The sequence below is a fragment of the Rattus norvegicus genome, chromosome 1 (assembly GCF_036323735.1).
Source record: "Rattus norvegicus strain BN/NHsdMcwi chromosome 1, GRCr8, whole genome shotgun sequence".
NCBI classification, from domain to species: Eukaryota; Metazoa; Chordata; class Mammalia; order Rodentia; family Muridae; genus Rattus; species Rattus norvegicus.
This window is the reverse complement of record NC_086019.1, coordinates 264,145,852-264,169,290: the sequence shown is the minus strand read 5'-3', so window position 1 is coordinate 264,169,290 and position 23,439 is coordinate 264,145,852. Positions and strand designations below refer to the sequence as shown.

Genomic DNA, 23,439 nt, shown 5'->3' with positions numbered 1-23,439 from the left:
TATATTAATACAGTGCCCGGTACAATTAAAAACAAACCTACGTTATCTCAAAAGTCGTGTCCAACAGACTGCCTGCTTGTCACTGAGGCTAAACCTCATGTCCCGGAATGTATTTCATGGCATCTGATTTCCCAGACCGTCCTAGTGACAGGGACATAATTCAGTTTTTATCTCTTCCTATGACACTTGGCTGGCTGTGTCAGTCAGACCCTTAAATAGAAGCTGCTGTCTTCTTGGTGTCCCAGGCTCCTGTATGTTTAATGCCTCAAGTATCTACTTTCTGGGCCAAACTCATGAAATTCTAAAAGGGATTTAATCCATTTCAGACAGCAGTGGAAATAAAAGCCATCGGTACCCCGTGTTATCGGGCTGATTAATTTTTTATTGGTATTTCAAGATGAAAGGAGTTGTGTTAACCGGGCTTGTCAGCTTCCTCTTAGGTGCTGCTTAGAGACGGCTCTAAAAGCTGCCGGTACCCTGGCCTAAGGTGGCTGCTGAGGTTGGGGAATCATGGCATCATTAGATCTGCTCGGGGTACACAGGACGTCAGAGGCCTCTGGTTGCCTCACTGCTTTCCCTGTGCTCCAGCGCACTGCCACCCCCACTCACCAGTGCTTGAGGGAAAACCAGAAAGCACACACCAGGGGACTCAGATTCCAATAAGCTAAGTCGTAGTGGCCGGGTAATCGGGCTGTAGTTGGGTCTTTCTGGGTTCGATGTTGTTTAAAACAAGCGGGTCTCACTCAAGTGTGTAAGGTGAGTCCAGCCTGTTCTCAAGGTTGGTTGTGCAGCAGCAACCGCACAGAAAAAGCTCACACTTGGAGGGAGAGCTGTTTGGACTCAGACTTGTGCATCCATCACCTGGTAGATGCTTTTCTCTCCCTGTTGGCCCGCCTCTCTCCCTCGGGACTCAACATCTCTTGGCACCAACCACAGTGGGCAGAGTTGGGGATCATCCGATACATTGAACTCATCTCCTTTAGAGGCAACTATTTTCTGCAACTTTCTACCTTAATCTACGTGACCCTTGACTGCTACTATTTTTAACTTGCCTGTTTAGTTACTAGAAGCTTTCTTTGACTTCATTACCGGGTTGATCAGCAACCGTGAAGCAGAAACAGCCTGCAGGTGAGTGCTTGATGTTGGCTTGCTGCCTGGCTTTGGGTTACTGTCTTCTGGAACCTTCCTTGAGTGCTTGTTCCAGAGCTGGTCTAGACTGCTGAGTACTGGGTGCTGTCCTTTTGAACTGGCATAGTTGTGACTGACTTCCTTGTGCTGCTTCCCCAGCATGGCTCTCCCCCTCCCCCCCCCACCTCCAGTCCCCTCCCCTGCACTTATTTCTGCCATAGCAGAAGTCAGCAGAGGGAGGCTACTTGCCTAAAGAACAGAGGGAGGGAGGCATCAGTGGTGTTCTTACTGCGCTGTTACCACCAACCAGGTGTATGGCCTGAGCTAGTGTTGTTTATATTTTATTTCTTTTTGTAGGTAAGAAATTCTAGCACCTTTAGTCTTTGAAAAAGCCACACACATACACAATTTATCATATGTATACCCACTCCCCCCCCACTCCTGCTCCTCTTAACACATCTGTCTCCCTATCAACACACACACTCTCTCTCTCTCCCTCCCCCCCCGTCTCAAAATATTATATCCCACTGAGTTTGTTAGTGCTGCCCATATGAGAATGGGTGCGGGGTCATTTGCTAGGACCGTACCCAAAGAAAAGTGATTCAACCTCCCCTAATCAACAAACACTGTTAGCTCCTCACTTATGGATAAAGCCTTGGGAGCTCCACCCACCTTAGTGCTGGAACTTTCTTTTCTTCTTTTTTTTCTCCCTCTCCCCCACTTTCATTTTTTTTTTTTTTTTTTTTTTTTTGGAGGCAGGGTCTCACTCTACATCTCCAGTTGGCTTGGAACTCGTATTAGACCAGAATGGCCTGGAATTTACTCTGCCTCCCGAGTGTTGGGATTAAAGGAGCCATCACACCTGGCTCACTGTGGCAGCTTTTAATTGTCTTGATCTTGTGCAAGTGACCACAGCTGCAGTGTGCTGCAGTGTCCAGAGGAGAGCCTTTCACAGCACTTCTCCCCATCTTCCTGCTCCTACACCCCCTCTTCCTCGAGCCATGTGTGTGAAGAAGTATATTACCAGATTGTCCACCTCTGCCTTCCTTGAAGGAGTTCTTTCTTTCTTTTGAAGAATGCAGAAGCTTATGCTAGCTGCTTGCTTATGTATGCAAGTGATGAGGGACCAAGGGTGAGGGGACTCCTTCTCTGGGTGCTCCTGAATCTCTTCTCCCACAACACCAACTGCTACTTCCTCCCCTGAATTATAAGTGTAGACAGGGCAGAGGCTGTGTTTTGGACACCATGGTGGCTGCTGAGTTGATTCTTCTATGGAAAGCACCTTGGTGTAGTAGCCCTGGCAAGGGGAGAAATGGTAAGAAGGACCTCGGGGTAAGAGCATGTGAGACTGTGTTTTCCTCTGCATGGAGGGCTCCAGAGACCTCTGGAGAACAACGCTGTTCTTGACAGAACAAGTTCTCACACTAACTCCAGTCCTGGTGTTAACTGGTAAACTCCAGTCTCTTTCTAGAATCTCGGCTGCCTATCTGAGCTGAGGAAATGGTCCATCCTGGCTCAGAAAATTGTGAAAATTAAATAATATTACATATGAAGAGCATATAGGTACTACCAAGGTCCTGTCGGTACAAAGTACCGAGAGAAAGTCCATTGCCAATAGTCCACACTATTTTTGTTTGTTTGTTTTATTGAAGAAAATTTCATACAATTCATTCCGATCATATTTCCCCTCCCCCAACTCCTCCCAGACCTTTCCCACCTCAACACCTCCCTACGTTAATGTGGTGGTTTGGATGAGAATGGCCTGCATTGGTGGAAGTGTTTGGGGAGTTAGGGGGTGTGCTTCTGTTGGAGGGGGTGATGTCCCTGGGGTCTTAGGCTTCAAGGTTTCCAAAGATCCTTTCAATTCTCAGTCCTTTCTTCTGCCTTGTGGTTGGGGGTCAAGATAAGAGCTCCCGGCTGTCCCTCTGCTCCATCATCCCAGGTTCTCAACCTTTGAAACCATCGCAAGCCACATTCAATGCTCTCTTGTATAAGTCGCCTTGGTTTGGGGTTTTATCACAGCAATAGAAGAGTAACTCAGACACTGGAGCAACAGCTCTCTGCAGCAGTGGAAACGGGGCAAACACACACAGCTCGAGACTCTGGTGAGCAAGGCTGACTCATGACCGACAAGAAAGGGAGCTTGGGAAAAGGACAGTTAGGGAGGGGTTTCCAAGCCCTGAGCATTGGCCAACAGCAGAGCTGGAGCAGGTGACATCTCTTAGACACCGGTTCCCCATCCTGAGGCTGCTTTCTTGCTCAAACATTAGAGGCCCACTGTTTGGAAAACTGTATGAAAGCTCAAAAAAAATATAGCTAAGACCTATCAGACCAATAAACATCACACATGTGTACCGGACATATATCACAGATGTACCCTATACATTTCACACGCATATAGATCACATATAGATCTCTCTCTCTCTCTCTCTCTCTCTCTCTCATCTCTCTCTCTCACACACACACACACACACATACACACACACACCCCACACATGCCATACACTTAACACACAATATCACACACACAGACACACATTTACATATATCACAGATATGCACATTCTTCCCCAGCGCCGCCTTATATACTTCCCTTTCCGCCTGCCATATATACTCTGTACATACATGTGCATGCACACGCTCAAACATCAGCTCACTGCCACCCCGAGCAGAGCCCCAAGGAGGACAGGCCCTTTAAGGTTCAGCTGAGTTGCTGATGCCCAGCCAACACTACAGAAACACCCCCGGGCTCTCTCCATCTCAAAGTCCAGCCCAGATCCAAGGAACTGGTGAACTGGCCTCTTGCTTTAACGCTGATGCTCAGGGTACTACTCTAGTACCAGACGACTTAATGCAAACTGCTCGGCGTCTCACGGCATGGCAGGAGATTCCTCTGGGATACTTCAGAGCTGTGGTCCTCCCTTTTCCCGTGACCTGTGACCTATCACTCCTCAGTTTGCTTGCTTGAGCAAGTGTCTAGGCTCAGTGGCTGGGAGAAGCAACAGTCAGTGTAACTACTTCACGTGTTCTGTCCTCCAACGGCGACTTGTGCTGTGGAAGCAAGTGCAGGTCCTTGAGGGTGTTGTGGAATCATATCTGATTACAGTGTGAATGAGACCTTGGCCAAAGGAAGTAAATTGAGTTCATCTCCACACTGACCCTAAAGGAAGCTTATGCTAGAAAGACCATAGCACAGTCAAGGGTTCAGCTCAGTCCTGGTTCCTGTCAGAACCCCAACAGTTACCTCCCCGACTGAACAGTTTACCTGCCCGCTGGGTTCATTATTTGAAGAGACTCACCTTGCACAGATCACATGCTCAATGATTTTCTTATACTCTACGAGCTCTCTCTCTCTCTCTCTCTCTCTGTGTACATCTATTCATGTATTCTACGTATTCATGTGCATGTGCGTGAGGATGTGCATAGCGTGTGGAAGCTAAATGCTGAGGTCCAGTGGTTTCTTTATTGTTCTTAACCTTGTTGTTTGAAACGAGGTCTCTCACTAGACCCCATGCTTACCAACTCAGCTAGGCTGGCTGCCCCGCACATCTGGGAATCCTCTCTCTGCCTTCACAGCACTGGGATTAAAGGCGTGTACTGCTATGCCAAGCTTTTCATGGGAACACTGGATGGGACCCAGAGGACCGTGTTTGATGATGCTGGGGTGACAGATTGCTCACTGAACCACTGCCAGAGCCTCTTCCCCCCACCTCACTTTAGGTTTTTCCAGTATAGCATAGAATAAGGACTCCCCAAGGGGATGGCTAGTTGTAGCCCATGGGTCAGTTCCTGCCCACTCCCTGCTTGGTAAATGAAGTCTTGCTGGTCCATAGCCCCATTGGTTTGCTTATGTATTATCTGTGGCCTCTTTCATTCAGCAGATTTGGGCAGCTGTCACAGAGAGTATACGGTTAGCAAAGCCTTAAATATTGACTATCTGCCCACCCCCTTTTAGAACACACCGACTCCTCCCTTAGAGGAGCGTTGGAGCCAATAAGGCCTGTGTTCAAATAGGGTTTTGCTTTCTTGTTAGCTGTGACATTGGGGTAGTTGCACAACCTGAAGCCACATCTACTTAATGTGGACGATACTTTGGAGGGCTTGGGAAGAGGATTGGTTGAGTGAGACTGGCCTGGCACCATCCTGGGCCTGGCACCAAGTAAGTGCTTGATAAAAGGTGGCCATTCCCTCCTGCATCAGGCAAGCATATGTGTGTGTGTGTGTGTGTGTGTGTGTGTGTGTGCGCGCGCGCGCGCGCGCTTATGGGTGACTGCCCATCCTTCTGCAGAGCCTAGCAGTGGCCTGCCCACGCTGAGCTTGCGTTCTACTAGGAGCAGATAGAGGGTGACCAAGAATAGAAGATGATGACAGGTTAATTTTAGATAGCGGGAAGTGCTGTAAACAAAATAGAGTGACATAGAATAGAATGAGAAGCCTGGGACAGAAAGTTGCACATGGAGCTAAGAGCTAAAAATAAGAATGAATCAGACACACAAATACTCAGAGGAGGCATGTTCCTGGCTGGAGGAACCAGAAACACAGAGGCCCTGAGCCAGAGATGAGGTTAGACTGGCCCAGAAGAAAGAGGTGGCCTGGGGACTGTGGTACTGAGGGAGAGGGGCATGGCAAAGGACAGTGAGGAACAGTGGAGGGGTGAAAGCCAGTGAGAGCTTGTGCCCTGGGAAGGGTTCAGCTCTGAAGCGGGGAAATCTGAGACAGAGATGGGCCAGAAGTGAAAGCACTGTGGCCGCTTTCTTCATTCTTTGTAGGAGCAGTGTTCCTCCCTCCTTGTTGCCCGTTAGCCCCTGCTGGAGTCAGGAATGAACAGGGGCCTCCTAAGCCCTGGCCTCTGTTGTGGAAATCCCACCAGAGCACCCCATTGAGCTCAGCTGCCTCCTGGGGCTTTTCTCCCACATGGTAGCCCTAACTCACCTGACAAACCTTTAGGACATACTGGCTGGTAACTCTTTGAAATCTCTATCAGGAATCTCCGTGCTTCTCCAGGTAGAGCACTTAAGGGGCGTATCAGTTAACATGATCTCAAAGACTCCAGTGCACTTCCAGCAACAGAAGACCACCAGATAAGCTTTTCGTCCCAAAGGCCACTCAGAATTCATGGCTCTGGTTCCCACAATTAGCATTTCTATTTTGTCCGAATAGCTGAACAGGCGTGAAGGGCCTTCATGATAATATTTTACCTGTTTGCGGCTTAATAGAAAGCATTAGATACCATCAGTTACCCAAACTGCCCCCACAGTTACTAATCATAGCCGTGCCGTAGCCACGGTCACAGAGTGTCACTGTATACGTGGCTTGGCAGTGAGAGGGGACAGTTAGATGCCCACTGTATTAATTACTTTCCCTATTGCCATACAAAACACCTGACAGAAGCAACTGAGGAGACGGGGGCTGGCCAGGCTCAGGATGGAGGAGAAGGCTGATCAGGTTGAGGATGGAGGTGCCACCCATTGTGGAGGAGAAGGTACCACAGCTGCAGGAGCTCAGTCCAGTGCGGCAGGAGTTGATGGTCCAGGTTCTTGACATCTGAGCAGACTGAGACTGGGCTAAAATCTGAAGGGAGGGTCATACAGTAGCTCCATTTTTAAAATCCGTAAAGGAGACTCTGTACTATTTTGTAGGATAGTCATAATGTGGGCATAGATTCTTGAGTACAGAGCCCACGGATGCCATTGGAAGGGCCTTGAACTATCTAAGAAGGAATGAAAATGTTTATGCACTTGGTTTTCCAGGGGCAAGTCCCGGAATCCCATGTGATCGGGTTCTTCACCTTGATGTTACAAAGTTATGGATTACTGCTTTACATTACCACACAGTACCGCCAGTACCACACAGTACTGCCAGTACCGCACAGTACCGCCAATACCGCACAGTACTGCCAATACTGCACAGTACTGTCAATACCGCACAGTACTGTCAATACCGCACAGTACTGTCAATACCGCACAGTACCGCCAGTACCGCACAGTACTGCCAATACCGCACAGTACTGTCAATACCGCACAGTACCGCCAATACCGCACAGTACCGCCAATACCGCACAGTACCGTCAATACCGCACAGTACCGCCAATACCGCACAGTACCGCCAATACTGCACAGTACCGCCAGTACCGCACAGTACCGCCAATACCGCACAGTACCGTCAATACCGCACAGTACCGCCAATACCGCACAGTACCGCCAATACCGCACAGTACCGCCAATACCGCACAGTACCGTCAATACCGCACAGTACCGCCAGTACCGCACAGTACCGTCAATACCGCACAGTACTGCTAATACCGCACAGTACCGTCAATACCGCACAGTACCGTCAATACCGCACAGTACTGCTAATACCGCACAGTACCGTCAATACCGCACAGTACCGTCAATACCGCACAGTACCGCCAGTACCGCACAGTACCGCCAATACCGCACAGTACCGCCAATACCGCACAGTACCGCCAATACCGCACAGTACCGCCAATACCGCACAGTACCGCCAATACCGCACAGTACCGCCAATACCGCACAGTACCGCCAATACCGCACAGTACCGCCAATACCGCACAGTACCGCCAATACCGCACAGTACCGTCAATACCGCACAGTACCGTCAATACCGCACAGTACCGTCAATACCTCACAGTACCGTCAATACCGCACAGTACTGTCAATACCGCACAGTACTGCCAATACCGCACAGTACTGTCAATACCGCACAGTACTGCCAATACCGCACAGTACTGTCAATACCGCACAGTACTGCCAATACTGCACAGTACTGTCAATACCACACAGTACTGTCAATACCACACAGTACTGTCAATATCGCACAGTACTGCCAGTACCGCACAGTACTGCCAGTACCGCACAGTACTGTCAATGGTGCAGTTGCTGTGCCCACAAATCAGGTCTCTAAGTTTACAATCAGAAAAGAAGACAACCTGTGGTTAAGGAAGAGGGACCTCATAGTTTTAAACACCCCATTTATTAATTATCTGGTACTGGCTCTTGGATCAGTTTTCTAGTTCTTTTAAAGGTGCCACACAGCATCTATCATATTCCAGATATGTCTCCAGACATATTCCAGTCTGTCTCCAATATATATATATAAATTTTTTTCTAACACAAGGTCTTGTTATATATCTCTCTTTTTAAAATTTATTTTATGTGAGTATGTTGTCACAGTTTTCAGACACACCAGAAGACAGCATCAGACCCCATTACAGATGGTTATGAGCCACCATGTGGTTGCTGGGAATTGAATTCAGGACCGCTGGAAGAGCAGCCAGTGCTCTTAACCTCTGAGCCATCTCTCCAGTCCCCTATAGATCTCTTAGTAATTCTCCTGAGTTCTGGGATTATACACATGACATATTTTAAATCTAATCCCTTATCACAGCATAAAGTATTATCATTAATTATTATTTTATTATTGTTATTAGCTTTGTTGAGCTGATGCAGAAAGGGGGGATGGGTGGGAGAGGGGAGAAAGGGAGGAGAGATAGATAGATGACAGTTCGGTAGAATTAAAAAAAACAAATTGCATAAGTTGAATTTGCATCAACATTCCTTCACAAAATATAGATGTATAGCTGTTTAGGCTGTAAACATGAGTTCAGAATAATTATACTTTGGGACAGGTCTGAGCAGCTTTACCTGCTGTCATGCCAAAGCACATTCCTAATAATAACAGGATATGAGATGTGCCACCATGGTTTTAGAATAATACCAGTTTGCCAGTAATGTGTGAGGCCAATTAATTGTTCTGCTTAATTACAATTTGTCTGAGAGTAACTCTGGCTAAATGCATAGGGCTGATTTTGTTAAACAGGCGATTTTATTTTAGGTACTATTATCATTATTTAAAATTCACTGTATATACATGGGCTTGTTCTAACTCTGTAGACATGAGGGTTAGGTAAGATTTATCTCTGAGAAGCTAAAATTCCACTCATTCCAGGGTTTGAGCAACTGCTAAGGCTTTAGATAATCATTAATTCTTGGTCTACATTGTATTTGCTCAATAGTTAATAAACAAAGTGACCCAGATCTACAGATGGACTACTCTAAGGAATTCACTTACAAATAACCCAGAGGAAAAAAATCCAACCTCACTGGTATTGACATTTATTTGCCTGTCTGTTGACTGGAGTTAGGAGGATTTCTACAGTTCTGTATGGAATTTATGGGTGACTGGTGGAAATGTAGCAGGGGCACAGGAAAAGAACTGGGGAGAGCCTTTCCATGTAGCAACTATAGTGTCATTGATAAAGATACATTGTATCATCACAGACAATGAATGTGCAATGAGGTAGACACAGTCTCCCCCCTGAGTGAAGTTGGGAGCGTGACAAGATCAGGTAGAGAGGGAACTGTGGCCTGAAGTCACACATGATGTTGGATAATGAAACACCCGTTCCCCTGTCTCTGCTTCTGTGTGGGAGATGACTTTTTAACACAGTGAGTGATAGTGTTGTAAGACCCCAAAGTGGTCTTAGCTCAGGAGTGCAACCCACAGAACACAATATGACGACGGACCGATGCAATGGCAAGAGGTTTATTGATCCATGGGCATGGGGTTGCTCATCCACGTAGGGAGAGTCAACCCCAAACTCAAAAAGCACACATCTTTTATACTTCACAGAGGGCAGACCTCAGCAACAGGGCTAGCTGGCTTACTCTCATTGGTGGAACACAGGACAAAGAATCTCTTCAGGCATTGGTTGGTTCACCCCAACGGGCTGTTTTTGGCTTAATTAGCCAATTTCCTCATCCTGCTCTGCACCTGGCCTCGAAAAGTTCCTGGGAAAGGGGACAGAACTGGGTGGTCGGAATGTCAGGCTGACACATCTGGTGATTTTTCTTGGTCTCTTAAAGCATGAGGGATATCATAAAGGTTTCTGTAAACATCCATAGCAAAGTCCATCATATTGGTATCACTAAGAAGATCCAATTTTCCTTGTCATTCTTGGTTAATGAAAACATTCTTGGCAAATGCTTTCGCTCTGGTCTGTCTTGCACCAGTCCAAGAATTTCACCTCTAGCGGCACAAGACGAATGCCCCCGGCCATCCCTCTTAATTCACCACAGGGAGGTGTAGGGGGTCTTTTTCCGAGAACAGCTTTGTTTGTTTTGGCTGGTCTCAACTAAGCCTGGTCACTCTGACCACCAAAACCTTGTTTCTATATTCCCAGAACCTTGTTCTTACAGCTTTGTTTCTCGTATCTATGAAACTTATTTCTTCAATAGCTAAACTGGACCTGACTAAAACCACACCACTGTGCTTTGACTTCGTGGTCACATTTCCCTTAATATCTGATTTGTGTAAAGAGACGGGCATATTCTTCACTGTGAGTGACAAGTTGGTTGATGAGTAACTCATTACTTTGGAAACTATTTCTTTGGGAGTTTGTAACTTAAAAGCCAACGACAGTTGCGTAGAGTGTGTTTTTAATGGCAAAGTGAATACATTTCCCAAGAGAAAAATCTTGAGCTTTTCTGTGTCTTTGAAAATGATAAAACCATATTTTCTCAGAAGTATGCTAAAAAAAAGTGAGTGTTGGTTAAATTTGGTTAATTTTCCTAATTAGACTGAGTGAGTGAAGTCCCAGTTTTCTTTGAACTCATTAGAAACAGAAAATATGCAAAGTAGTTCTGACCTTCCTTTCTGTGAAAGGCCTTTGACGAAGGCCAATGCTGGGAGACAGGGGATAAAACAAGATCATTGTAATGGCTATTCCTGGTTGTCAACTTGACTATATCTGGAATGAGCTATAATCCAGAATTGGAAGGCTCACCTTTGATCCTGATCTTGAGGCTGGGAGATAAAAGTTTCTGACCATGGATCTTGGTATGGAGATCTTGAGGAAAAGTGGCTACGAATCCCAGGAGCTTAAGGCAAAGAGATCTCTGAGTTCAAGGTCACCTGGGACAAAGCGAGTCCCAGACCCAGGTATGGTGGTACACACCTTTAATCTGGGACACGACTTCTGCTGGAGACTTATATAAGGACATTGGAAGAAGGAAGAGTCTTTCTTTTTTGCCTGCCTCCCTGCCTGTCTCATGGGACAGAGCCACCGCTAGATCCTTGGACTTCCATTCACAGCTGCTGCTGGGGAGTCGGACTACAGACTGTAAGTCATCAACCAATTCTCTTACTATATAGAGACTACCCACAAGTTCTGTGACACTAGAGAGCCCTGACTAAGACAACCATCTCTGGCCACGTCTTGTTCTTCCTTTAAGTATTTGGAAAGTCCTTTCATGATTATTGGGCAAAAGTGATCAGATCCCGTCTTCTTGTTGGTTTTGCTCATGGCTGAGACAGCCCATTCCCTCATACTCACCTTGTGTCATGCTCACATCTGTGAACCTAGCGCCTTGTCTCTTTTGTATTTACATTGTCTCCAGATGCTGGTAGGGGTGTGGAGTAGACAGGAAGTCCACTGCCATCTTCCTCCATTGTGAGAAGAAGCAGAGTGCTCAGGAAGTGCACATGTGTCCTTCTTGAGGAACTGGAAGAGGATGTATTAGTTATTTTCTGTTGTTTCAGTAAAGCCCTGCAGTCGAGGCAACCACAGTAGGAAGGGTTTATTTGGGAATATTATTCCAGAGGGCTTTGAGGCTCTCATGGAGGGAAGGGTAGCAGTCGGAGCAGGAAGTTGAGATCTCACATCACCAATCACAACCTTGAAGCTAAATGAACAAACTGGAATGGTTGGGAGCCTTTACAACTGATGAGTTTCCTCCAGCAAGGTTGTACCGTCTAACACCTCTCACTCCAGTGACATCACCAATTGGGAACCAAGAGTACAAATGCCCGAGACGATGGGACCATTCCTCATTCAAACTAACACTAGAGGCCCCAGCAGCTAACTTCAGAGAAAGGATGAGAAGAAAGCGAGGATGGGGAGTTAAGGAGTTAGGTAAAGGTGAACATTGACAGGCAGTGGAAAATACGTTTAAGACATTAGTGTGTAGGGGATGATTGAGTACATTTTAGTCAGTTGGAATAGGGGTAAGGAGAGATGCGTGTCTGACATAGCCTGTGTGGCCTCTTTAAATGGTTGTTCTGGCTGATGTGAGGAGGGGATACTTGGAAGGCAGAGAGTGGCAGAACTAGATGTGGGGGATCCATGTTTAAGCTGTTGGCCTCCCAGACAAGAGACGTGGGTGGTTAGGCTAGAGCAGGAGGAAGGGGAGAGAGGTGAATGATGTGTTCTTGGCACATCAGGAGGCATCACTGATGGATCTCAACTTGGATTGGTTATGGGAAGAAACCTAGGATGATACCGAAGTTCCTGGTCAGATAAATAGAGTATGTAGGATAGAATTAAAGAATCAAGCCTGCAGAAGACATCAAGAGAAACATAACCGGTGAGTAGAGAGGAAGTTAGAAGGGTATAGGCTGTCAAATCAAGCTGAGCCTTTATGCTGGGCTTCTAATTGTTCCATAAGCCAGCATAACTCATACAAGAGTAGAACAGTCCCGTTGCAGGTATTCTAGTCTGCTAGGATCCTTCTGTGGGACAGAATGCTTACTTGCCTTTCATTCCTGCAAGCATCTGACTTTCACCAAAAACCTTACCCAGCATCTTTCAAGAACAATGGCAAATTTCAGAGATTCAAGTCTTAAGCAATATTCAGGAACAAAAGATTTTTCCTAAGCAACTTGTTATCTTCAGAGGTGCCATTTTGAGCCCAGCAAAGATGACGACTTGCCCCGTGTTGGCGTGTGCAACTGCCTGGCTTCTTAGAGGTTCTGGCGTTTCTTCAACCATATTAAGGCCTTCTAATCATCTCAGTCCTACCAGAATTGCCCCTGGTTGTTCTGGAGGTCATTCTGGTTGCTCCCCACCCCCACATACTTGATTGGACTATTGTAGCTAGTAAGATGTGGACAGAACTGATAAGTGGATGAAGAGGTCAGAATTCACACTGTGAGAACCAGGGAGGTGTCTGCCAGTACATGGCTTCCTTCTGCTTGGCTTGCTCAGTTATCTGCATGAGTACAGCTCTGTAAGAAGCTTTTGCCCAACAAGCATGCAACATGTGGCCAAATTAACCTCTGCTGTCTTAAAAATTGGATTTGCTTATTGCTGCACCTTAACTCAGCCTGTCCTGACCAGAGAAAGCAAACTGGAAGGGTTTGTGTGACCTTTGAAAGTCTGGAGAAAAAACTCTTTTCTGGGATTTAAGCTCAGGTCCAACTGAGATCTTTTGAGACTGTCGAAGAACTATGGGGGTATCCATAGCCCTCTCAGCTAGGCATAACAATGGCTGCTACTGAGCGAGTCCCACCAGTGGCCAGCAGTGCTAATGATTTTGTATACATTGTTTCATTCCCGTTCGAATGATACAATCAGTAAATGCAACTAAGCTAATCGGCATTTCCGGGTGGGTGAACTAGGTCAGAGAGGGTTAAGGCAGAGGCAAATGTAGGAGGAGCTCCACAGCCCTTACTGGTGTCTCAGACATTCTGCTGTAAAGGTGTGCATGTGTGCGCATGAATGTGTGTGTGTATATGTGTTTGCAAGTGTGCCTGTGTGTGAGTGTATGTGTGTGCATGTCTGAGTGTATGTGTGTGTGTGTGTGTGTGTTGGGGGTGGGGAGCTCTGATCTCCCAATGAATCCTTCAGTTCTGCAGTTAACTCCATCTGAGTGACAGTGCTCTGTGCTCTTCTGGCGGAGGGCCTTCCTAAAAGGACCTGTTCACTCAGGCTGAGGATGTGATATCCCAGCCCTCGTTACCAGGCTATGTAAGACTTAGGGGCATGTGCCCTGGAGTCAGGAAGATCTGAATTCACCTTAGCTACGTTCACCTGGATGTCACTCTGTGCCTCAGTTTCCCCATCTGGAAGGTAGACTTATAAGTAGTTCCTGGCTTGTGTGGCTGTGGGAAGGATGGGCCCCTCATTTGCATCTTTGGGATCAGATCCTCTGTCCCCTTCCCTGCTGCACACTGTCCACCGGGGAAGTGATGGCTCAGGCTCCCTCGAAGCTTGCTTTGGGGCTCATCAGGAGGCTGGATGGTGTTTAGAGCATTGAGAGAGGAAAGGCAGGCTCTGCTCTTCTTGTTGGGCGGTGGCTCTGTAATCAGGTTCCTCTTGGCAGCTTGCCTCCTCTGTCACAGTTGGCTCCATCTGTCCAGACCTTGGGAGCATAGTTTGTGTTCTTGCTAATCTCTGGTTGCCTCACAAGCCTTTTGTTGTTTCAATAATTTCTGGATCTGTCTAAGTGTTTCCCTGTGTGAAAGTCCTACTCAAGCTCCCTGGTGTGCACTGTTTTCCCTCCTGGTCCATGGCTGAGAGGCCAGCCTGTGACAGTGTCTATAGTGTGCCCAGACCTGTGCTTGGCATGTAGTAAGTGCTGGATAAAGGGAGCTTACAAAATAAACCTACTGCCCACAACCTCCGGTGCTGCCAACTCGCTCCAGGCACGCTTCTGGGAACATCAAAGCTCCTAGGCCACTGCCCACTCCTCCTTCCGGATTGCTCACAGCTGTAGCCCTACCTGTCTGTTGGCTCTTACCTAATCTGATGAGGTAAGAGAGATGCAGACTCCACCACAGTATTCATATCATACGTAACAAACTTTAAGATGTCAAACCTCTTACTGTGCCTTATTCATCTGGTTCTGACTTTCTCTGCAACTCTCCACACCAGACTGGCCACCTCAGACTGGCTACTCCAGGCTGGCCACTTCACACTGGCTTTGGCACAGCTCTGTGGCTCTGTGTTCCCTCTGGGTCAGTCTGCCATGCTCCTTTGACTCCTGGCCAGGTGTTCTCCGTGCTCCTTTCAAGGGGAGGTAGCTTTCACCATGGGTACGATTGTGGACCTCCACCTAGAAAGCCTCTCTGATTGTTACTAGGGTTTCTGGCTTTCCTAAGGGTTACTAGGGTTTCTGCGATGCTCACCGTCTGAGTTTAGGTGAGACAAGTGAGGTGTAGAAGGTGAGCAGAAGAGATTACAGAAGGTGCTCTTCAGGGCACAGTGACCAAAGATGGCACCGAGAAGGCAAGGCTCTCCTGGGCTTAGGGCAGACAAGGTCAGAGAGTTGATCAGATGGGAAAATACTTTGGTTCTTTGGAGCAGACAATAGCCAGATTGACTCTATGCTGACCTATTTGTTTAGATAGTTTTCTCCATTCTTGAAGTTTCAGGAGTGGATATCTCTCCTAAAGGTTTTTTTTTTTTTTGTGTGTGTGTGTGTCCAGGACATGACAGGCCCATTTATTCGCACTTACCTACTCTATTTTATTTATTTACTTATATTTATTTTGAGATGGGGTTACGCAGCCCAGGCGAGTCCTGAGCTAATTATGTAGCTCAGGGTGAGCTTGGCTTCCCAATCCTTCTGCTTCTACCTCCTGAAGACTGAGGTTACATAATGGGACATCATGCCCAAGTTGGATTATCTCTAGTAGAGGAGAAAATAATAATAATACATCTTTTCTCTATCAGAAAGCCAGATAGTGAATCATGTGCTTTAGAAATGCCATGTTTATAATGCCACGTCACCCTCTGGGGCCAGACAAACAAGTCTTGGATTCTGATTCCATTCTTCGGATCAGTAAGCCAAGCCCTGCAATTCCATTCCTGAAGCTGCTACTGATCAGGGCAGGAGCCACTGTCAGTCCCCCTCCAGCCTGCTCATATCTCCTTAGTGACCTGACCGTCATGCAGCTGGTGTCCTCTCTGTGCTGTGATGTGGCCTCTTCTGTCCTTACTATTTTCTTTATTATCCCTTGTCCTTCTTCCCACTCTCGTGCCAAGATCCGCTGGGTTCTTCGCTCATCAGAACCACATCTGTGCCTGCCACTTTCATTTTTCAGCCAACAACACTTAGTAAGATGCCTGGTACTAAACAGACTCTTAGTGGGTCATGAACAAGTGAATGTTGAATTAACCCATCTTTAAGCTATTGCCCAGAATTCAAAAGTGATCTTTTTAGAAGTCTGCTTCTATCCCTTACCTGAGTATGGGGGCCCTGGCTCATTTTTGCTGAGTCTCCTCATCCTTGCCTGGGTCCTGTGTGCCTTTAAGAGCTTTGCTTCTTTTGTGACGAGCTCTACCATGTGGGCCTTCCCCAAGGCTCTCAAGACACACTATCCTGGAGACCTGCTGCCTGCTCTGTCTTCTCTTAAACTTGCCTTACACCAAAGCCCAGAAGTTTACACTACTTTTGTCCTGTCCACCTCAAAACTTGTTTTAAAAAAAAGTATCATTTGAATCTGGGTAAGTGGTTTGAGGCTCTCAGGTTGGCCCACTTTTCATGGTGTGGTTTTTTGGAGTCTCTTGAATTTTTTAGGAGTGAGAATAGTCATTATTTGCTGCTCAGAACTGTTCAGATGTGATATGGGATTCTTTGAAGCAGCAATGATACGATGATGTATCAATCCAAAGGTATTGTGTAGTTACAGGTTCCCAGCCAACATCCTACCTAACACGGGGATCCTCCTTTGATTTTATTTGGAACTTAATATACTCATCCATTTAGTGATGGAGCAACTTTCAGTGAAAGTGAGGCCCTTGCAGTGTGGTGAACATGCTCAAAGTGAGTCAGGGATGTGCAGTCCCCTATGGCCTGAGGTAGCTTCAGAAAGACATCGAGTCCGCCCCTTCCACTGCCAGCCCTCAGCCTGCTTGACTGGCAAAGCTGACTTCCCAAGTCCTTCTCTTCTATGTGTCTATTTTTTTTCCAAATGGTTGAATCTTTCTGGCAGCAAGAAACCTGCCCACAATTAAAATCAAAGCAGATGTGCCTTTGCAGGAGAGTGACAGAACCCTGTCCCATGTTAGTGGTTTATGTAGGTGGGGACCTGATGACACCTGGCCAGCTGGAGCTGGCAGGAAGCAGGGGAGCCGCAATGCCTGCTGTGTCCCTTTAACTGGGAGAGCAGAGCTGGGGCAATCCTCACAGTTGCTTCCTTTTAGGTCACATTGCCCTGGACTACTAGGTCACGTGATCCTCCTGGCTGCAGCAACAGTTGCAATATTCTGGAATGAGATTATCATAATTGGCTTAGACAACCTTGTTTCATTCCTTTCTCAGAGCCTCGCAAAAGATCACCCTGAACGAAATCAGAGGGAAAGAAAAGATATTAAACCAGCGGCTCTCTCAGGGAGAGAGACTAGGGGAATCCTAGAAGCCGCAAGCCAAAGAGCTAGGAGCCGATTTGAATCTTTCGGGGAACAATTATTAAACAGGAGTTGAGTAAGTATACCGGACTCTACACCGTAGAGAAGAAGCTTGCTCTCCTGTCTGGTTAAACTGTATTTACAGCAGAGTGCCTGGCACACAGTAGAGGCTTCATAAATATTTACTGGATAATTGAATGCCCAAAAGGAGCCTGGAGAAAAAGATGAGAGAAAGGCACGGACTCTTTGTCATTCAAATGATTTCTTCTAATAGAACTTTCTAGAATAATTGTTATATTTTTATATCAAGCAATGCCGTAGCTACTGCCTGATTAGATTTTTGAATTCAGTTAATGCCATTCTTTTGTGGAGAAGTGTACATTTGTGGGTCAGTGTTGAGGTGGATCAGTAGCAACTGGAACAAATGTCCTCAGGTTCCTTTAGATCACTGAGGGAAGCCTTTCAAAGAGGAACCATTAAACAAGCAGCGTAAATACTGGGGAACTTGTAGAGCTTACTGTGAGAGAGGCTTGAGTTCCAATCCTCACTGCTCTGGTCATACATGTTACTTATACATGCCGTGAACTGCACAGTGTGTTGCTTTTAGTTTTATTGTTGTAAGTTGTCTGCTATCTTTTAAAGGTCATTTTAATAAAAAAGTTGCTTTGGGGTCATTAAGGTCCTGTAACTCCTTTGTGTAGGTTCAGATGTCAATATATAGCATTTTGCCTGTTGTTTGCTTGGAAGTCAGTAACATTTCTTACAGCCTGGGTCTTCCAGATAGGAATCCTTTCAGTGCTTACCTTTCTCCCTCCCTCAGGGACACCCGTCGCGTACACCCACCCAAGTCCCCTGATGCTGTCCTTGTTCACTGCTTATTTCTGGTTCCCCAGACCTGCATGCCACATAGTTCTGACTCGGTGTTTTAAAGTAACTTGTTTTACCTTTTGGTAATATTTAACCTGCTGTTAACTCATCACATGTATGTACATGTGTGTGTACAGGTATGTGTGTACATGTTTATATGTTTAAAAAAGTCTCAATGCTTTTATAAGGTCTATGAGTTTGATTTGGATTTTTTCTTTTTTTCGAAGACGGGGTCCCTTGTGGCCTAGCTGGCATTTAGTTCACCTTATGGTGAAGGGTGACTTTGAACTTCTGACCCTTGCCTCTACCTCCTATGTGCTGTTATTCAAGGTCTATAACACCACACCTATTCTTATGTGGTGCTGTAGATGAGATGCATGACTTCATGCATGTTACCTAGGCAAGCGACCTACTAACTGAGCCACATCCTCTCACGGTCTAGATTTGGCTGGGTCTTTTTCTGTGTCTCTCCTCTACCTGCTGTTAACTCTACTATAATCTCTAGCATTCTAAATTTGTGGGTTTCCCCATTTCTGCCACGCATTGCTCTTTTCCGTTTCCCCTTTTCTTTTATTTTTTGCATGCCTGAGTAATAAAGTCAATTTGACAACAGTGAGAATTTCACTTTGTGAGGCACGGGATATTTTTAAATTTTATTCTCTATACATTTTCTTCTCATTATTCTTGGACACTTCGGTGGGTTTTTTTGTTTGTTTGTTTGTTTGGTTTGTTTGTTTGCTTGTTTTCGAGATTGTCCAATGGGTGGGGGCAGGACTGGGTTTTAAGGTTTGTTAAATAGATCATAATATGACTTTATAGCAGGGCTAATTTTGCTCTGCTACTGAGATGAGACCATTTGTGTCATGAATAATGAGGTTTCCAGACTCTTCGAAGATCAGGCATTTTAACGGTCATGTATGACCACCAAGAATCTAACTCTTGACTTGTAGGAACAAGAATGATCCCCATCTTGTGCAAGCCACAGTGAGTGTTCTCCTTCCCTGCTTGTGGATAGCTTCCTGATATGTGTAGGCTAGTTCACTGAAGACTGGACTGAGCTCTGCAGGCCTCCATGGCTCCTTTTCCCAAATAGCTGTCTCCTCTCTGGTACTCTGCTCCAGCTCCAGCGTTGATGCCCACAGCCTCTCAATTCTACTTATTGCAGACTGCCTAAACGTCCTTGAGTTCCCTCCTTGTGTACCGAAGCCTGGTAACTCTCTCTAGGTGATAGGCCAATAAGGGCTCAGCTCATTCTGCTCCTCCCCCCGGACTGTCTATCTCGGGCACACCATGTCTGATTTTTGAATGTCACTGTTTTATACTGCCTGTTTGCTTTTCGTTGTATTAAATAAGACAGCAAATTCAGCCCTGTTGCTCCACATTGACTGGCTAGACTGGTTGCTATAAGTCATTCTGCTGATAAAATAGATTATTGCTCAGGGTGCCACCTGCTTCCAAAACAAATTTCATTGTGTAACCAGAACTCAGCATGGCAACCCACATTGACATACACGGCCACTCTTGTGCAAGAAGAGTCACTATGGCTTTTATGTAAGACACACTTTCCATATGGCATACATTTTAGAATTTCTATGTCACTCTTTTTAATTCATTTCTCCTCCTCCTCCTCCTTCTCTTCTTCTTCAATCTAAGTTTTTCCTTCATGTTTTCCTTCCATGCCTTTGGGCCCTGTATCCTCTGCACAAAATTTCACAATGTTTTGGGATAAGAAGAAAACTTGTAGCCAAATACCCTCCTTGAGAGCCTTCGTGAAGTGTTTGTTTGGTTTTTTTCTTGCTAAGGTACATGTGAGGCTAAATCAAGGCAGGGTCTTTGCTTATTCTGCTCTCTGGGGTTGTTTCCCAGAAGAGAATATTTGCTTTGTAGGATGGGTTTATAAAGAGAAGTGAAAAGTCCAGGTTAAGGGAATCTAGTTTTTCTTGTTGCACCTCAGCTTCAAGTATTTATTAGATGCTTGTTATATTAATTAGGACCCTGATGTAAGGCACTGCCACCATGGGTTCGTCACCCTCTCTCTGGCAGTCTGATACTGATTGATGAAGACCCGAGACATGGCGCTCTGGTTAACCTTTGAGAAGCCACAGGAGGATGTGATAGTGGAGGCCTGGAGTGAATAGGGAAGGCTTGGAGTTCAGGGATTACAGTGCTGGGATGAGAGGCAGAAGCACAACAGGAGCGGGATAGCATCTCAGGGCCACAGAGGGGTTGGGGGTGGGGCAACTGCTGGGGAACATTGGGGACAGAAGAGGCCTCTCTGTTGTATGCATGGTGTGCTGGGCCCAGGCATTTGGATTCTAGAGAGCCATGGGCATGTTTTTATTGGGTTACCTGTGCACAAAGATTTGATGGGAGCAGATTAGGCTGATAGCACAAGACGGACAAGAACCAATAGCAGTGACTTGAGAACAGAGGCCACATCTTAATCATTTCTGTGTTCCCAGACCCGATGTCATATTTAATGTGTGTTTTCATTTTAAATTGTTGGTGCTTTTCGATAACCATCAACCTGTCAATAAGGTTGGCAAATATTGCAAAAGAGCCCCTTCCTGCCTACTGTTGTTTAAATGGCTCAAGAGAGGTAAAGCTGGACTCAGACTTCCTCAACGCCTTTTAAAAAAAGGTATTTTAATAGTATATTCATATGTAGTAGTTTGTGTGTGGAAGTGATGTTAATGATTCACGAGTACAATACAAAGTAACAGAGTTGAGTTAATTAGCATAGCATTATTTCATTCACGGTTTTTGAAATTTATATTTAAGCACCCTTAGGAAGACAGAACTCAGTCATTTAGCACAATCACCACATACGCTGTTCTGCGCAAGACACCTCAAAGGAAACCACCTCAAAGGAAACCATCTGAGTCTTCCTGCCTCGGCGGCGAGTGGCTTTGTATCTTTCAAGCCTTATTTTGCCTATTCTTCATTTTTTTTTTTTTTTCGCCGTAGCGGCTCGGTCACTCAGACACTTCACAACGTTGCCCTTTGCAATCCTTGTCTCCTCATTCTTCCCAAATTCCGCTTGGTCTCACATACAAAAGGGCAAGATCGCGCACAAGTACCTAAACCCACGTAGCCCACACGCACACCACCACAGGGCCTGGTGCTGGTGAGGCGCTCAGGATGGCTGAGGTTACGCAAGGAAGATGACAGACAGACAGACCCACAGACCGATACAAGGCATGCAGAACGGGTAGTGTAGCCACCAGGCTCACTCGCCATGCTCAGCTTCTACACGGTACCCTTCACTCAGGCGCGTTATGCAAGGCCCCGCCAGCAGGCCTGACGTCACTACCACGCGCCTCCTGCGTCATCGCGGCGCGCCGCTGCAGCAAGCGCAGGGCTGAAGCGCTGGCAGCTGTGGGCGCCCAGGCGCGAGCTGCCGGGCGGGTGGACCCGAGCGCTGTGCGAGCTGCGGCTGCGGGACGCCGCTGGGCTGGAGCGCGGGGACAGGTGCGTGGGCGCCGCTTTCCCTGGGCCCGCAAGGGTTTGCAAGAGTCCGGGGCGGACTCCCGGGTCCCCCGTGGAGTGGGCCGGGCTCCGGGAGGGGTGGGCACCGTATTGCTCCAGGGACCCGGCTGCAGTGGCAGCACCCGCAGGGCTGCCATCCCAGCACCCTCCCTCCCGAGGGGATGGGGAAGGGAAACCGAGGCAGCAGAGGATTCCGCGAGCTGCTGGCTCATGGGACCACCCGCTGACAGCTGCTACGCCAGATCGGGCTGAGCGCCATGCACCCCAAGGTGTCCCGGGCGTGCTATGGAGACCCCTGCCCTCCCTGCACCCCGAGACAGCCGAGTCGGGTGGCATGCTGCCCATTTTCCAGATGGGGAAAGCAAAGCGTAGCAGTTAACCAGCTAGTCCAAATTCACAAGCGTGGGCAGCCAGGGCCTTGAACTCCGCAGGGGCTCACTTGCCTCTGCTTGTGGCAAACTGTCAGATTTTGTATTCTGCCCTGGGATTTTTTTTTTCTTTTTCTTTTATTCTCCTCCCCTCTCCTATAAAACAGTCTGGCTTGACCTCAAGTAAACCCTGTGGGGCTGGAGGAGCAAGGCGTGGACGTCTGTTGGCACAAGCCTCCTTTTCCTCCTCCGATCGCCTCATTTTTTAGGCTGCAACGCGCTCCCCCTGTTGTGTGGCCATTATGAACCGGAAGTTGGTAGCCGCGGTCGAATCTTTATAATAAAGAAGAACTTTCCCACCAGGTGCAGTGATGCTTTACTGGTCTCTGGTGTCAGCTGATTGCTTATGCTGAACAGCTAAGGACAGATGTTGTTTTGAGGCGAAACAGTTATCAGAGCAAATCCACGTGGGGATTGTAAAGAGTCCAAGTGTTCCTCTTAGAGAACACTGTTCTCTCACTTTAAGAGGTGAATCTAATGCCTGGTGAGAAATAGCCAACAGCTAAAATAATTAAATAAAGATTATATAAGAAGGTTTTAAAAATTTTTAAAAAAGTTATTTCATACGTATAAAATGTATTACACTAAGTCAGGTTATGCTGGAGCTGGAGATAGGGCCCAGTGGTTAGCGGTGCTCGCTGATCTTTCTGAGGATCAAAGTTTGGCTCCCAGCACCCACATCAGGTGGCTCACAAACTCGGCCTCCTCAGGCATCCATATGTATATGCATATACACGCGTACATATTCCTAAATTAAATAATAAAACAGTTTTGTCTTCATCCTTCCAGGAAGACTCAGTTATTAACAAAGGTGAAATAATTATGTTGCAGGCCAGCATGATTACAAGTGCCTTATTGTGAAGTGCCTTAAGTTTTCCAAGTGACTGTTCTTGGCCGTTTTGCCCAGGAAATGTTCAAGAAATACTGAGATAAGAACGTTGACCTTTGAGGCCAGGGCAGCTTAGCAGACATGTAAACACACATCAGGCCGGATAAACACTTTACCAAGCTGTAGTTTTATGCACTACACTATAGAAATCTGTCAGTTCATTGGCTGTCCTGTTACAGGGCAGAATTGTGAAGAATCAGCATTTTGAGGGCTGGTATTAAGTTTCTGGGCACTTCCTTGAGCAGTGCATGTTTCTTACAGCTCATGTTTTGTTTGGGACTTCCACGTTGAGTCATGGAGGAGTCTTCAGTGACAATTGGCACAATAGACGTTTCTTATCTGCCCAATTCATCAGAATACAGCCTTGGCCGATGTAAACACACGAATGAGGACTGGGTAAGTTTAAAAGGAGCCTTCAGAACAGCTCATTTAAAATGTTTGCTGTGATGTGAAGTAGAGATTCGCCATTACGGGAGCTGCTTCCAACT

The 23,439-nt window shown here is 46.6% G+C and overlaps 2 protein-coding genes across 5 annotated transcripts in view; both read left to right on the top strand.

The window, feature by feature from the left end:
• The window catches only part of Gpam (glycerol-3-phosphate acyltransferase, mitochondrial), a 64,514-nt gene that overhangs the window by 6,822 nt on the left and 34,253 nt on the right, over nucleotides 1-23,439 (top strand). For 2 of the 4 annotated variants that reach the window (XM_063287765.1, NM_017274.1), the window contains 1 exon segment: nucleotides 23,213-23,347. In XM_063287765.1, coding sequence (XP_063143835.1) covers nucleotides 23,246-23,347 — 102 coding nt within the window. In that variant the 5' untranslated portion in view covers nucleotides 23,213-23,245. 4 annotated transcript variants of the gene reach the window in all.
• LOC120098625 (extensin-like) lies at nucleotides 6,934-8,052 on the top strand. The gene has a single exon (XM_039098240.1). It carries the CDS (start codon nucleotides 6,934-6,936, stop codon nucleotides 8,050-8,052), a length of 1,119 nt encoding a protein of 372 aa, XP_038954168.1.

Coding starts and splice junctions, on each gene's coding strand:
- LOC120098625 (XM_039098240.1), top strand. CDS start 6,934: ATGGATTACTGCTTTACATTACCACACAGTACCGCCAGTACCACACAG.